Consider the following 14096-nt stretch of genomic DNA (forward strand, 5'->3'; position numbering starts at 1 on the left):
CTCGGGAAGACGGGGGAAGCAGAGATCACTGGGTGACACCCCGAGCGCTGCCCTCACAGGCCACCACGGGCTCGGGAAGATGGGGGAAGCAGAGATCACTGGGTGACACCCCGAGCGCTGCCCTCACAGGCCCACCACGGGCTCGGGAAAACCAGGGAAGCAGAGATCACTGGGCGACACCCCCCGAGCGCTGCCCTCACCGGGATCCCCGTCCACAGGAAAGGCCACAGACACGAGGAGGCCGAAGGTCACAGGACCGGGGCAGCCAGGCACTCGGAGCTCCGTGCGGCCAGGCAGGGGCCGGCTTTCCACCTAGAGGCGTGGAGGAAGCGGGCAGCCCTTCTGCAAGGCGCACGCCCAGGCTCCCGCGGGCACTGCGTCACCGCCCAGCCTCCCTGCAGCCGCTCGGAGGGAGGGCTCGGAGCCGCCTCCCTGCCCTCCGTTGGGTTACAGTAAATATTCACGGAACCGTAGACCACACCCAGGCACCCTGTTCCCACCTCCTTCTCACAGCACCCCCAAGAGGAAGGCATTCCCACCAGCCTTTGTTTGTAGATTAGGGCAACGGAGGCTCAGAGGCCAGAAGTCACGGAGCCGGTGGGCGGCAGGACTTGGGTGGGAGTCCAGGCGATCTGGCTCCAGGCTCTGGGCTTTCCCACAAACCTGCCCCTCTTTCCCCGCTCACCTCCACGTCGGAGATGGCCGATCTTAAAGCACACGACCAGTTGACAAGCTGCCGGCTGCGGTACAACAGCCCTGCCTCGTGGAGTCGCACGAAAGCTTCGGTCACAGCCACCGAGGAGCCCTGGAACGGCCCAAGTGTCCACACCCAACAGCCCCTCCTCAGCCCGCCACCCCACTCGGGGACTGCCCCTCCCACCTGGCCGCCCCCAGCACACTCCCCAGCCCGCAGGTCTCCAAACGCCTCCCTGACGCCCACTCACAGCGTCCATGGTGAAGCACTCGCGGTCCCAGTCCAGCGAGGCCCCCAGAGCCCGCAGCTGCTCACAGATCTCCCCGCCTTTCCTGCGCCCGGAGACATCTGTCAGCTACCATGTCCTGAGCACCAACGACACGCCAGGCCCAGTGGCACCCCAGCAATGCTGGGGCCAGGGGCTGGGATGAGTGTGGCATTCATACAGCCTCTGGAAGCTCATAGAGACAGACTCCCAACCCAGCATGGAGCTTTCTGTGACACTTAAACAAGCATCAAGTTCTGCAGTGACAGAGAAAGGGGCGGCCAATCTGTGGGAAAGCGGAGGCGGCATGACAGAGCAGACGGCCTGTGACAACGCACCTGGGAAACAAGGGTGACGTCAAGCAGGTGGCAGGTGGGCACGGGTGAGCAGGAGTGAGGAAACCCAGACAAGGGGAAATGGGATGAGGGGGGCAGAGGAGAAGCGTGTGTATACATATATGCGCACACACATCAGTATACACACCTTACTGTATCACACACAGACACACACACAGCATGGAGACCCCAGCAAATGCCAAGACACTCCCGAGGTCAAGTCTCTGGAAGTCGGGAGGGAGAGGGGGTGCGAAGAGCGGCCAAGGCTGGGAGGAGGGCCAGGAAGCCGGGCCCCGAATCCACGCCCACAACCACCCCTGCCTGTCATACTCACTCTTCCTTCCACTTCCACACCTCCTCCAGGAAGGCTTCCCGGCTCAGCTGATGCCTCCTCACCCCTCGCTCCTTCCACAGCTGCTTCTCCACCACGGCCTGAGGTTAGGGGCCAGACCGCCAGTCAGGCTGCTTCGGTGGGGAGAAATCTCTTCCGCCCCAGAAAAGCAAACGGTGGCAAAAGACATACCTGGGTGGCAATTCCTGCGTGATCTGAGCCAGGGACCCACAGCACCTGATCTCCGCGCATCCGGTGCCTGCAGCAGAAACACGCACACACGTGCAGCCCTGAGCTTACATGTTTCTCCTCACTCCTTCCCCTTCCCTACCCCTCCAAGAGCTCCTTGTAGCCCCAATCCCCTCACCAGCGTACAAGAGCGTCCTGGATGGCCACTGTCAGCGCATGCCCGATGTGCAGGGAGCCGGTGACGTTGGGTGGTGGGATACACATGGAAAAGGTCTCCCCTGTAGCCTGGGGCAGCCTGGTCTAGAGGGGAGGAGCCAAGTGGAAGGAAGGACAGCAGAGGACTGGACGTTACCTGGGCGAGTAGCGCCCCCTGGTGTCTCCAAGGCACAAAGAACTGCAGGAGAGACCGGTCCCCAAATAAAAGGGACGGGGAAAACGCGCCAAAAGAAGGCTTTGGCGACACCAGCGGCAGGAGACAAGCTCTCCGGTGTGGCTGGCTGGGAGCTCCAGGCTCCGAGGCTCCGTTGTGCCCACCAGCCTCACAGGCCGTTTATCCCGGGGACTGTTGAGCGGCGCTCCCCGCCAGGTACACACCTGATACTCCGGTTTGAAGAAGCCCTCTCGCACCCACCAAGGGTACCACGCTGCCTCCACGTATCGGGGGCTGTATGCAGGAGGCAGGGGCCCGGAGACATCTGTGGGGGCAGAGGAGAGTGCTCCACTAACTCCTGAACTTCGATGCCAGGCTGCATTTCAGCAGGCCAAACTGGCAACGGGAACGCGGGGAAAAGGCCTCCCAGCTTCCTTAGTCACCTTTCTTTTCCCCGAGTTCCGTGGGGATTTCATACAGCACTGTTTCTTTAGGAGTCCAGGCCTTGCTGGGTTCGGCAGCTGGCTAGGGGGCGGGACCAGAAGGGAGGATGCAGCTCCCAGGACAGCCCGGGCCTCTGGAACCCAGTGTTCTCTCCCCCAGACCCCCCAACCCAAGTCTTCTCCGAGTCCCAAGGACAAGCTGCGTGACCCCAACCTTGCTCTTCCGGGCTAACCCAGCCTCCAGCGCCGCCTGCTTCTCTCGCAGGCGCTTCTGTTTGGCTTCACGGTTCCTCCGGGAGATGGGGGACCCGAAGGGCTCTGACTGGGTAGAAAGGGGGTGGGACCTCGGGAGGCCCCGCGGGGGCCTGAGCCCCCACTGGCGAACGGAGGCCAGAGGCAAATGAGGCATCAGGAGCGCTTGGGACGGGGCGCCGGCCTGTTTCGGACAAAGCACATGAGAAGGCTACGGGGCGCGGAGGGTCACACCTGCTCCTTCCACCTGCCTCCTGCCAGCACTGCTGTCGCCGTCCCTTCCCACCCGAGCCCTCCCCCCTGAGAGCAGGGGACACGCGGTCGGCGGCAACAGGGTCCTGGGGCCACGGGGCTCTTCTCGGGCTGGGTCGGCGCTTCCGGACAGCATAAGCACGTGCGCCGTGGGGGTGACCGCTGACCCACGGGAAGGTGGTCTCGGGGGACTCGGGGAGAGGAGCGCACGTGTGCCCGCGCCGGGACGCAGCCCGGCCAGCCCCGCGACTCGGCCCGCACGGTCCCCGCCCACGGCCCACCCCGAGAGGCCCGTCGCGCTCACCCGGCCGCGATCCCAGGGCGCCCCGCGGCGGCGACGGCAGGGGCCGGGCCACCCGCAACCCGCCCCCGGAACCGGCCCGCGGAGACGCGGCGCATGCGCGGAGGCTGCGCGGCCTCACACACCCCCGCCCCGCCCCTCTCGGCCCAATGGCCGCGCGCGCCGTGAGCGCCGCGGGCTCAGAGGGAGGCGTGACTCATTTTCATCACAACTTTATTAAACAGTGTATTAAACAAGCCGAGTCCCCACGTGTAAATAACCCGCCCCCGAGTCCCGGGGCCGCGCCCCGTCCGGCCCCAGTGCGCAGGCTCAGGAGCTGTGCTTCTGCCGCTTCCAGAAGCGCTTGACGTCGCCGTGGCCGGCGGGGGTCACCACCATGAGCCGCTTGGCCGCGTTCTCGAACAGCAGCACGCCCAGCTCCCGCGCGTGGGCCAGCAGCAGCTCAAAGTCCACTTGCGACAGGAACTGGTTGTACAGGACGCCTGGGGCCCGGGGGAGGAGGTGAGACCGGGATCCCTCCGCGGCGGACCACCCCCCACGACTTAAACCCAATCCTCTGCCCCCTCTTCCAGGGCTCATCCAATCATATTGGGGGGGAGGCAATAGAATGCGGTAAGAAAAGCCGGTAATGCTCCCCCAAATGAGCGAGATTACTGTGGATTATCCCTCCCAATTTCTCTCTTCTAACTAAATCCAAATTGCATCAATAGGAGGCATTTTATTTACTACAACCGACTCACCCGACACTATCAAGACAGCCAGACAAAAAAATAAAAATGTATCAATAGTATTTTTTTCAGCTCATCAAGACTGAATTCTTTCCCATGGCCAGTGACCAAACATCAATGACCAGAGCCACTCACCCTCGGTGAACCGGAGTCGGTCCCTCTCCAGCTCCCACAGCCGAATCTGGTCCGTGATGGTGGGCGGCAGCACCGGCGTCTGCGGGGGCGGGGACGGCTGAGGGTCAGGAACACCCCCAGACCACAGGGGGCGGGGACGGCTGAGGGTCAGGAACACCCCCAGACCACAGGGGGCGGGGACGGCTGAGGGTCAGGAACACCCCCAGACCACAGGGGGCGGGGACGGCTGAGGGTCAGGAACACCCCCAGACCACAGGGGGCGGGGACGGCTGAGGGTCAGGAACACCCCCAGACCACACAGCCTTCCGTTCATTCCCCAGAGTCTCCATCACTTCGCTGGGAGCCTGTCTGTACCTGCTTCAGCATCACTGGGTGGGCCCTCGTCCTTAGGAAATGGATGATCTAGAAAAACAGAGAAGAACGGGATCAAGGGCTCCAATGAGAGGGCAGGAAACCTACCTGGACCATCACCTAATGTCAATGGGACACTGACTTCCTCTTTAAAGACCCAAGGTCACATGCCCATCATCGGCCCCATTCAGCGGCTGTCCCGAGCGAGTTGCTGTTCCCACTGGTCATATCTGCTGTTCCTTCTCTGACACATCTGCCCTCTGCATAGTCTCGTTTTCCTTGTCTTTGAAATAGCCGCGCTGCGTGTGTGGCAGGCTCTGAGCTCAGTGTCCCAGCAATACCCTCTCAATGAATCCTCCCCACAACTCAGTGAGATGAAACATCATTTCCATTGTCCAGATTAGGAAACTGAGGCTCCTACAAACAAAGCAGCCAGCCCGTTTATGCAGCTAGGAAGTGGTGGGGCCCAGACGCAGGTCCAGAGCTCCCCTCCCTCCAGGTCTTTCCCTCCAGGGTCCACCTATTCCCTCTCCTGGAGCCCTGACTTCTCGTGTGCCTGCTCTGTGCTCAGAGACAGCTCGCCGCCACCGACCGTAACAGAGCAGGTGCGGGCCTTCCGCGAGGCGGCCACCCTGTACCCCACCGCCCAGGTGCAGCCTCTCCTCCCACCACCCCCGCCCCTGCCCAGGGAGCTACCTGCTGGGCTGTGATGCCACTGGCGATGGCCTGCTGCACACTCTCCCGGGTGATCTGAGCCACCACCATGTTGGGGAAGCGATAGAGCATCTCAGAGAAGAGGGCGATGAGGGCAATCTGCAGCTCCGACTCTGACGGGGACAGGAAGAGAGGATGAGGGGGCGCCCCATGCCCGGACTCCCTTGGGCCCCGCCCTCACACGGAGTGGGAAATGTCGGAGAACTCTGTAAAGGGCTCGGTAAAGCCGGGAAGAGATGGTGTTCCTTCCTGCTTCCTTCCCCTCCCGGCGACCCTGTCACCTCACCGGTGTAGGCGTACAGGCGGTAATTGGTTTCCACAACGATGAAGCCCGGCTGATGCGCGGTGCCCCCAGCCCCAGAAACCCCCGAGGACAGGTTGATGGCCAGCCGGGTGGGGTAGTAGCGCCGAGACTTCCTCTAGAAAGGGCAGAAGGGAGAGGCAGAGGGGCCTCTCTCGGGGGTCACCGCCCCACATCTTCCTTCCCGAGACCCCAGCTCCCTCCCAGTGTGCAGAGCCTCCTCTCCCCACCGGACAGGACGCAAGTACTCAGTCCTGGCGAAGGCTTCCTGCTGCCTCGGGGAAACCCCGCTCCTTCCCAAAGGCAAGGCAACCCCCCACCCTGCTCCTCCCCTGGAAGCCATGAATTTGGGTCTTCCTACCTTCCTCTGGAAAACAAGCCCAAGCTCACGCAGGTGCTGCAGGAAGTTCAACAGAGAATCGCTCATACCTTCCACAGAGTAATCCTGGGGAAGAGAGGCGGCCAGCTGGCCTCAGAGCACCCCCTTCGCCGGCTCTGGACCCATCCGCTCGCTCGCTCCCCCTCTTCCCCTCTCCGGCCCTGCTCCCTTCATTCTCACCTTCCACCCTGTTGCCCCGTGGGCTGCTCTTCCCCTTCCCGTCTCACCCGCTTCCGCGCGCCCACACAAGCCCACACTCCGCCCCCGCTCACCTTGCCCAGCGTGGAGAAGCTGAGCTGGAAGAGGAAGGAGAGGATCTCCACGAGGTCCATGCCCCGGCTCTAAGGAGGGAGGGGCGGGCGGGAGAAAACGGAGGAGGGGGTGTCAGGGGACAGACTCGGTGGGCAGCGGCCTCCGCCAGGCCCCGAGAAGAGCCGCCCCGGGCCCCGCACCTGAGCCGTCTGCAGGTACTGCAGCATGAAGTACCAGAGCTGGGCGGGGGTGTCCAGCAGCAGGAACTGGAAGCCGGCAGAGGTGATGCAGGGCGGCTCTCCCGGCTCGGCGCTGGGGACAGAGAGGAGACAACGGGAGGCGGCTGCAGACAGAGGCCACCATCCCCACGGGGCCGCTCACGCCTCCTGCCTCGTCTCTCTGCTCATACTCCACTCGAGTCTCCTTTTCCGTCTACCCCCCGCCCCCACGCCTGACCCACCCGGACACTCAGGTTAGCAGGGACCCAAGGGGATGGCGAAGCGGGCGCTGTTGTACCTCGGGCCCCCTCACCTCTTCATGAGCCCAGCCTGGCTGAGGAGCTGAGCCAAGTCCTGGCTGACGGCGGCACTGGGGGAGCCCACCATGAAGTGCAGGACCACCTGAGGAAAGCAGGACAGGGGGCGCCTGTAGGGCCCATGGGAAGCAGGGGCACAAGCAGACACACACACACACACACACACACACACACGCACACGCGGTCCCAAGTCCTCACCTCCCATCGCTCCTCCGCATACTTATCAAGGGAGGGGACATCCCGGGCATGCTTGTCTGGTCCCAGCTGACTTGTGTCATCAGACCAGGCCTTGCCCCTACGCCAGGATGGACCAAGAGTGAGGAGACCTGCCGGTGTTCCCTGCCCGACCTCTGCCCCCTTTCCACCCTCCTCCCCATGGGCCATGAACGAGTGGGAGGCCTTTCCTGTGCCTATGCCGTGCAGCTACACCTGGTCCAACTTATTCCCAAGGGTGGGGTCCACGAGGCTCCAGAGAGGCCCCTCAGGAGCCGCCCCCTCCAGAAGTGTAGCTCCCCGGAGCCAGCTTAGGAAGAGATGAAGTGACATACCCACCCAGGAGGGCAATGCGGAGGTTCTGGCGGAAGACGGGGTTGAGGATGAGGCCCTGGAGACCCCCCGGGAGCAGCTGGGTGTGCCAGATGCGGAGGCCGCTCAGCAGCCCGGTGCTTTCTTCCTGAGCCCTGAAACGGACGCGGAGAGGTGAGGGTGTCTGCAGCACACAACGGGGGAGGCCCGTAAAGGCCGCCACTTCCGCCTTCTCTGGACGGGTTGGGTGCTCCCGGGATCGGTGTTTCACAGAGTGGAGAACCAGTGACTTCTTCAGGCACACGCCTTGTCTGCCTGCGGTGCTCACCAGAGCTTTGTGGCAGACATCACAACTCTCCAAAAGGGAGAAGACAGCAGGCAGACCTTCCCAAACCTACTTAATTACACGTTCCATGGTGTACCCACGAACGTTTCCTAATCACGTGCCAAGGAACAGCCAGCCGTGTGGGGAAATCCGGCTGCCGGGCCGTTTGTGTCTGGCTGAGAACGAACGAACGCCCAGACTCACCGGCTGAATTCCTTCTTCACCCACAGGGCCACGGCGGCCTGCGGTAGGGGCTGCTCCAGAAAGAGCATGCGCATCACCCAGTTCTTAGCCAAAGACGGGAGCTCCCTGCGGGGGCGGGGGGGGGGCAGAGGTCAAAGGTCAGCGCTGCGGGGGGGGGCGGAGGTCAAAGGTCAGCGCTGTCTCCGCAGCTGCCTTCTTGGGTCTGCATCTCTGCCCGGCAGCCTCTCAAACAGGTCCTCTCCCTCCCCGCACCTTTACCAGCCTTCCTGTCTCCACAAGCACCATCGGTTTTGACCTGACACACCTTTCATTTCCAAATCCCTTAGGACTAAAGTTTCTACCCACGATCCCTTGACACCCCTCCCCCACTGCCCCCCGCCCCCGTCTGCGGGCCCCGTGACATTTCCCCACCATGGTCCCTGCCGTGAAGGGCATCCTCACCTAAAGACAGCCAGACAGGTGGCAGGGTGCCCGTACAGCCGGTCCAATACCCCGGGGCTCAGGCCGCCAAGGAACTCCTGCAGATTCCTGCATTGTAGGTGCGCCCGGTTCAGTCCACCCCTCAAGGGGGTGCTCTCCATCACCTGAGAGACACAGCGTTAGCAGTGCACCCCCACAGCGCTCGGCCGGCCGGGGTCATCCCTCACCTTCCTCACTCCCATCCCCGGATCCACAGCCCCGCCCCGCCCCGCCCCCCACACCGTGACCCATCTTTTCTAATGTTTCCCTTTCCATGTCACTCATCTCGTTTCTCCCAAACCTGACTGACTTCCTCCTTTCCTGCCTCCTTCACCCCACTCTGCCCTCAACTCGTCCGTCTTCTCTCCATTTCCAAGTACCCAGGTATTCATTGTGCCGTATGTGCGAAAAAGTGATTTTGTATTTCAAAGATTTCTGTCTCATCTTTACTAAGCGGTGACAGACAGATGTGTTTGAGCCCAACCCTCTCTCCCTGCCACCTCTCCTATGGTCAGAGCAGCCCATTAGCTCCAAACCTGTCACACCTTCCCATCTATTTCTCGGCCCCATTTCTCTGGCTGGGCACCTCTCCCCAAAAAAATACTACCTCTCCCCTCCGTGGCTCCCAAATCTAATACCACCTATTCCCTCTCTCTCCCTCCAAAACTACCCCTTCACCCCGTTCTTCCTAACTTCTCTCCTTCCTCCCCCCCACTCCTCCCTCCCACTCAGCGCTCCTCCGCTCCGCCAGCCCCTGGCCCGGCCCCTCACCGCTCTGGGTCGATCCCCCCTCGTGCACCCCGAGTCCCAAGCCGTCGCTTAATCGGAGTCAAAGTCTTGCATTGGCTCCCGGCAATGGAGGAAAAGACGTGTTTATTTTAAATAAGGGGAGAGAGAGAGACAGGGAGAGCGACAAAGAACTTCACAGACAGGAGTCCCCAGTGGAGACTTCAGAAGAGAAGAGAAAGAAGAGTGAAAAAGGTAAGGAGGATAAGAATAAGGGCTGCACGCCCGGCGCGGGGCATCCTGGGATTTGGAGTTTTGTCCCTGCCCACCCGCCAAGCAGGCTGGAGAGTGTCGAACTACAACTCCCAAAAGGCACCGCGGCGAAGGAAAGAGGAGGACCTTTCATGGAGAGCGGCCAGGACAACGGAGGCCAAGCCACTTGGTTCCGCATCGCTCTCCACCCACGTCGTCAACGGTTTATTGAACGCTCTGGTGTGGCAGGCCAGACCCGGGATGAGAAGCGCCCCGAGGGCTTCCTGGCGGAGGCGCGCAGACACTTCGGTGGTGAGGCACTTAGGTTTGAGCTCAGTTGCTGCTGGTGAAATTGGAATACTGCGCTCTCCAGAGCGTTTTTCGGGAGTTAGGAGTTGTCAACACGATCCCATGAGCCTTACTGGGCACGTTAAAGAATAGATCTTTTTTTTTTTTTTGTATTTTTCTGAAGCTGGAAACGGGGAGTGACAGTCAGACAGACTCCCGCATGCGCCCGACCGGGATCCACCCGGCATGCCCACCAGGGGGCGATGCTCTGCCCCCCCAGGGCGTCGCTCTGTTGCGACCAGAGCCACTCTAGCGCCTGGGGCAGAGGCCAAGGAGCCATCCCCAGCGCCTGGGCCATCTTTGCTCCAGTGGAGCCTCGGCTGCGGCTGCGGGAGGGGAAGAGAGAGACAGAGAGGAAGGAGAGGGGGAGGGGTGGAGAAGCAGATGGGCGCTTCTCCTGTGTGCCCTGGCCGGGAATCGAACCCGGGACTTCTGCACGCCAGGCCGACGCTCTACCACTGAGCCAACCGGCCAGGGCCAATATAAACTTTTTTTTAGGTTTTTTTATTTTTATTTTTATTTTATTTTTTTTCTGAAGCTGGAAACGGGGAGAGACAGTCAGACAGACTCCCGCATGCGCCCGACCGGGATCCACCCGGCACGCCCACCAGGGGGCAATGCTCTGCCCCTCCAGGGCGTCGCTCTGCGGTGACCAGAGCCACTCTAGCGCCTGGGGCAGAGGCCAAGGAGCCATCCCCAGCGCCCGGGTTTGCTCCAATGGAGCCTTGGCTGCGGGAGGGGAAGAGAGAGACAGAGAGGAAGGGGGGGGGGGAGTGGAGAAGCAAATGGGTGCTTCTCCTATGTGCCCTGGCCGGGAATCGAATCCAAGTCCCCCCCGCACGCCAGGCCGACGCTCTACCACTGAGCCAACCAGCCAGGGCCTATTTTTATTTTAGGGAGAAGAGAGAGTGAGTGAGAGAGAGAGAGAGAAGGGGAGGAGCAGGAAGCATCAACTCCCATATATGCCTTGACCAGGCAAGCCCAGGGTTTTTTTGAACTGGCAACCTCAGGGTTCCAGGTTGACACTTGATCCACTGGGCCACCACAGGTCAGGCTAAAGAATAGATCTTAAATGCCATGTCCACCATGCTTTCCGCCCCCTGTTTAGTTAGAAGCCCCTAGTAAATACACTGTTTCACACAATTGTTCGTTCTGATTGGATTCACGTAAACCTACTGCGGGGGGGGGGGGGGGGCGGCTTCCCTAAATTCCTATAAGGCTGGTTTTATTATTCCCATTTCGCAGATTGGGAGACCGGAGTCCAGGGAGATCGCATTTGCCACGATCGATCAGACAGTTTAGGAAATGAGAAGGTGGGGATTTGAAGGGCATTGGCCGGGACCAGGGACTCCCTGTGTAATAATACTTTGTCATGGTTGTTTGTGTTTCGTTTCTTTAGCGATTAATGTTTAAAATCCTCAAAGAAGGCCACAAAACTGAAAAAGCTTCTTTATGGCAACTCTTTAAGTGCATTTAAAAGGCAAATTACAATCTGGGAAGAAGTACTTGGTGAAATGGACAAAGTACAAAGAAAGAGCTCTTATAAAGCAATAAGAGAAAGAACACAATAGAAAGCTGACAAAAGATAACAGGCAATAAACAGAAGAAATACAAATGACTTATAACCAAGTGAAAAAAAATCTCTCAACTTGAATAGTAGAGCAGAGACTTCCAACTGGTGTCCCCCAAGAATTTTCAAAACACGCACTACCTGTCTGTTTAGTCAAGGGCACTGACCTCTTTTCCCTTAGAGTGTCAAATAAAAACATCAACACAATAGCCATCCAGTGTGAATGAATCAAAATTATGCCTTTCCCTAGCCAAATAGCTCAATTGGTTCAAGTATCGTTCGATCCCCAATCAGGGCACAAATAAGAAGAATCAATCAATCAGTGCATAAGTAAGTGGAACAAATCAGTGTTTTTTTCTCCCTCTCCCTTCCTCTCTCTCTAAAATCAACCAGTAAGAGGTCTTTGGGGGGGTGAGGGGAGGCAAAAGAGGGTATGGAGGATAAATGGTGATAGGAGACTTGACTCAGGATGGTGAACATACAATACAGTGTTCAGATGATGTATTATAAAATTGTACACCTGAAACCTATATAATTTTATTAACCAGTGACACCTCATAATTCAATTAAAAAAAGTGAATAATATAAGAGTTCTTTGCAAAATATTGTACCTATCTTTTTGTTCAGTCAGCAAAAAGAAAAAATTTTAATGTGCACAGAATTTAGTAGTTTATGTGTGCCATGAGATGAGAAAGGTTGAAAATCTCTGGTCTCCCAGGCAGTGGTACAGTGGATAGAACATCAGCCTGGGACACTAAGGACCCAGGTTTGAAACTCCAAGGTCGCCGGTGCGTGAGCACGGAGTTGCCAGCTTGAGCACACGGTCACATGATTGCTGGCTTGAGCTCAAAGGTCGCTGGCCTGAAGCCCAAGGTCGCTGGCTTGAGCCTAAGGTCACTGGCTTGAGCAAGGGGGTCATTCGCTCTGCTGTAGCCCCCCAAGCGAGGCACACATGAGAAAACAATCCATGAATAACTAAGGTGCCGCAATGAAGAACTGATGCTTCTCATCTCTTTCCTTTCTTCCCTTCCCCTCTCTCTCTTGCTTTAAAAAAAAAAAAATCTCTGGTCTAGAGCTTCAGAGTTCTGAGCTCAGAGGCTTGAGAGGTCTCAGCTCTGCATGGCTCTCACCATACTGGGCTCTGGCTTCTAAACACTTGACCTGTCAGTGCCTGCCTTAAATTGTGGTTCACAGTAATCTGACCTATGTAGGTTTCAGTAGAAACTACTGAAGTAGTTTCTTAAGATCTGTGTCCTGGCCTGGGCCGGATAGCTTGGTTAGTTAGAGAGTCGTCCCAGAGTGCAGAGGTTGCTGGTTTGATCCTGGGTCAGGGCACATACAGGAACAGATTGAGGTTTCTGTCTCCCTCTCTCCCCATTTCTCTCTTGCTAGAATCAATCAATTAAAAAAAAATTGTGTCCTGGACCCCAAGGGCCTATGAATTCAACCTAATATTAAATTATTTGTATTTCCCAGCCAGGGCACACAGGAGAAGCGCCCATCTGCTTCTCCACCCCCCCCCCCCTTCCTCTCTGTCTCTCTCTTCCCCTCCCGCAGCCAAGGCTCCATTGGAGCAAAGTTTCCCCGGGCACTGAGGATGGCTCTATGGCCTCCACCTCAGGTGCTAGAATGGCTCTGGTTGCAGCAGAGCATCGCCCCCTGGTGGGCATGCCGGGTGGATCCCGGTCGGGCACATGCAAAAGTCTGTCTCTGTCCCTGCTTCTCATTTCAGAAAATTACAATAAAAAATTATCTGTATTGTTAGCCTCATTATCCAGTTGACTCATTTTGTGAATATCATCACCCATGACCCCTGGGTCTTTATTACACAAAAACTATCATCATGATGGATCTTTTTTAATACTTGCAACTGATTTTTTTTTCTCCTTTTCAATCAAATTTGAACTCTTTGTTAAACACTCTCTTGGTGGTTGTAGATTATCCTTCCAAGCCTCTGAGATAATTTAGGCTGTTATTTCTGGCTCCTAGCAAGATACTCACTAGATGATTTGCATTTATTTTATTTTATTATTATTATTATTATTATTTTTTTTTTTTGAGAGAAGCAGGGAGACAGGAACATCGAGCTGTTTCTGTATGTGCTCTGACCGGGGAATCGAACCAGCAGCCTCCATGCTCCGAACAACCAAGCAATCCGGCCAGGACTGATTTGCACTCTTAATCAGCCTAATCCAGGGATTCCCCACCTGGGACTTCCAGACCCTTCGGGGGGAAGGGGGGGTAGAAGGGCAGGTCCTGGATTATGGCCAGAAAAAAACACACCTCTATTTTTATTAACCTGTAATGGATATTTGGCGTTTCCTCCAAGTGCATGATCAAACCCCCAGCGGTACCAGCAGTGCGTGTGACTGTCACCACTAATAGCAAAGCTATTTCCATGCCTCACCAGTCACAGAAATCTCAGATAACACTATCATGCTGTCTGAAAATGTCAGTGCTTATTATATCTGCTGCTAGATGTTGTCATTAAATATATGTAAAAGTATGTTGGCCCTGGTTAGTTGCCTCAATGGATAGAGCATGGGCCTGGTGTATGGACATCCTGGGTTCGATTCCTAGTCAGGGCACACAAGAGAAGCAACCATCTGCTTCTCTGCCCCTTCCTCTTCCCCTTCCCCTCCTGCAGCCAGTGGCTCAATTGGTTCAAGCATCAGCCCTGGCACTGAGGGTAGCTCAGTGGGTCTGAGTGCAGGAGCCTCAGGCCCTAAAAATAGCTGTTGATTCCAGCATCAGCCCCAGATAGAGGTTTCCAGATGGATCCTGGCTGGGGTGCATGCAGGAGTCGGTCTCACTATCTCCCCTCCTCTCACTTAAAAAAAAGTATGTTAATATAGCATAA

At 57.7% G+C, this 14096-nt stretch overlaps 2 protein-coding genes and 1 long non-coding RNA gene across 6 annotated transcripts in view; 1 reads left to right on the forward strand and 2 right to left on the reverse strand.

The window, feature by feature from the left end:
- Positions 1–3509, reverse strand: part of VARS2 (valyl-tRNA synthetase 2, mitochondrial) — a 142710-nt gene extending 139201 nt beyond the window's left edge. Inside the window, exons 1-10 of one of the 4 annotated variants that reach the window (XM_066359926.1) lie at positions 3413–3509; positions 2842–3063; positions 2628–2709; positions 2409–2509; positions 1993–2114; positions 1818–1884; positions 1629–1726; positions 945–1026; positions 686–805; positions 201–312 (exon numbers count right to left, since the gene is read on the reverse strand). In XM_066359926.1, the coding sequence (XP_066216023.1) occupies positions 201–312; positions 686–805; positions 945–1026; positions 1629–1726; positions 1818–1884; positions 1993–2114; positions 2409–2509; positions 2628–2709; positions 2842–3036 (979 nt within the window). In that variant the 5' untranslated portion in view covers positions 3037–3063; positions 3413–3509. Of the gene's footprint in view, positions 1–200; positions 313–685; positions 806–944; positions 1027–1628; positions 1727–1817; positions 1885–1992; positions 2115–2408; positions 2510–2627; positions 2710–2841 lie in introns of those variants that run through there. The other 3 variants (XM_066359927.1, XR_010748168.1, XM_066359928.1) reach the window with 3 other exon arrangements.
- Positions 3510–3628: 119 nt separating this feature from the next.
- GTF2H4 (general transcription factor IIH subunit 4) lies at positions 3629–9305 on the reverse strand. Its single transcript, XM_066359929.1, has 14 exons — positions 9112–9305; positions 8323–8465; positions 7882–7986; positions 7376–7507; positions 7026–7122; positions 6824–6912; positions 6493–6604; positions 6313–6381; positions 6023–6106; positions 5647–5779; positions 5343–5473; positions 4650–4697; positions 4296–4374; positions 3629–3914 (listed from the first exon to the last, which is right to left on the reverse strand). The coding sequence occupies exons 2-14, from the start codon at positions 8460–8462 to the stop codon at positions 3742–3744; spliced, it is 1392 nt and encodes a 463-aa protein (XP_066216026.1). The 5' UTR covers positions 8463–8465; positions 9112–9305; the 3' UTR covers positions 3629–3741.
- LOC136387837 (uncharacterized) lies at positions 9218–12737 on the forward strand. Its single transcript, XR_010748169.1, has 3 exons — positions 9218–9321; positions 9439–9630; positions 10912–12737. It is a non-coding gene; the product is annotated as an uncharacterized lncRNA (long non-coding RNA).
- Positions 12738–14096: the final 1359 nt, after the last annotated feature.

Source organism: Saccopteryx leptura, chromosome 1 (genome assembly GCF_036850995.1).
Source record: "Saccopteryx leptura isolate mSacLep1 chromosome 1, mSacLep1_pri_phased_curated, whole genome shotgun sequence".
Lineage (NCBI taxonomy): Eukaryota > Metazoa > Chordata > Mammalia > Chiroptera > Emballonuridae > Saccopteryx > Saccopteryx leptura.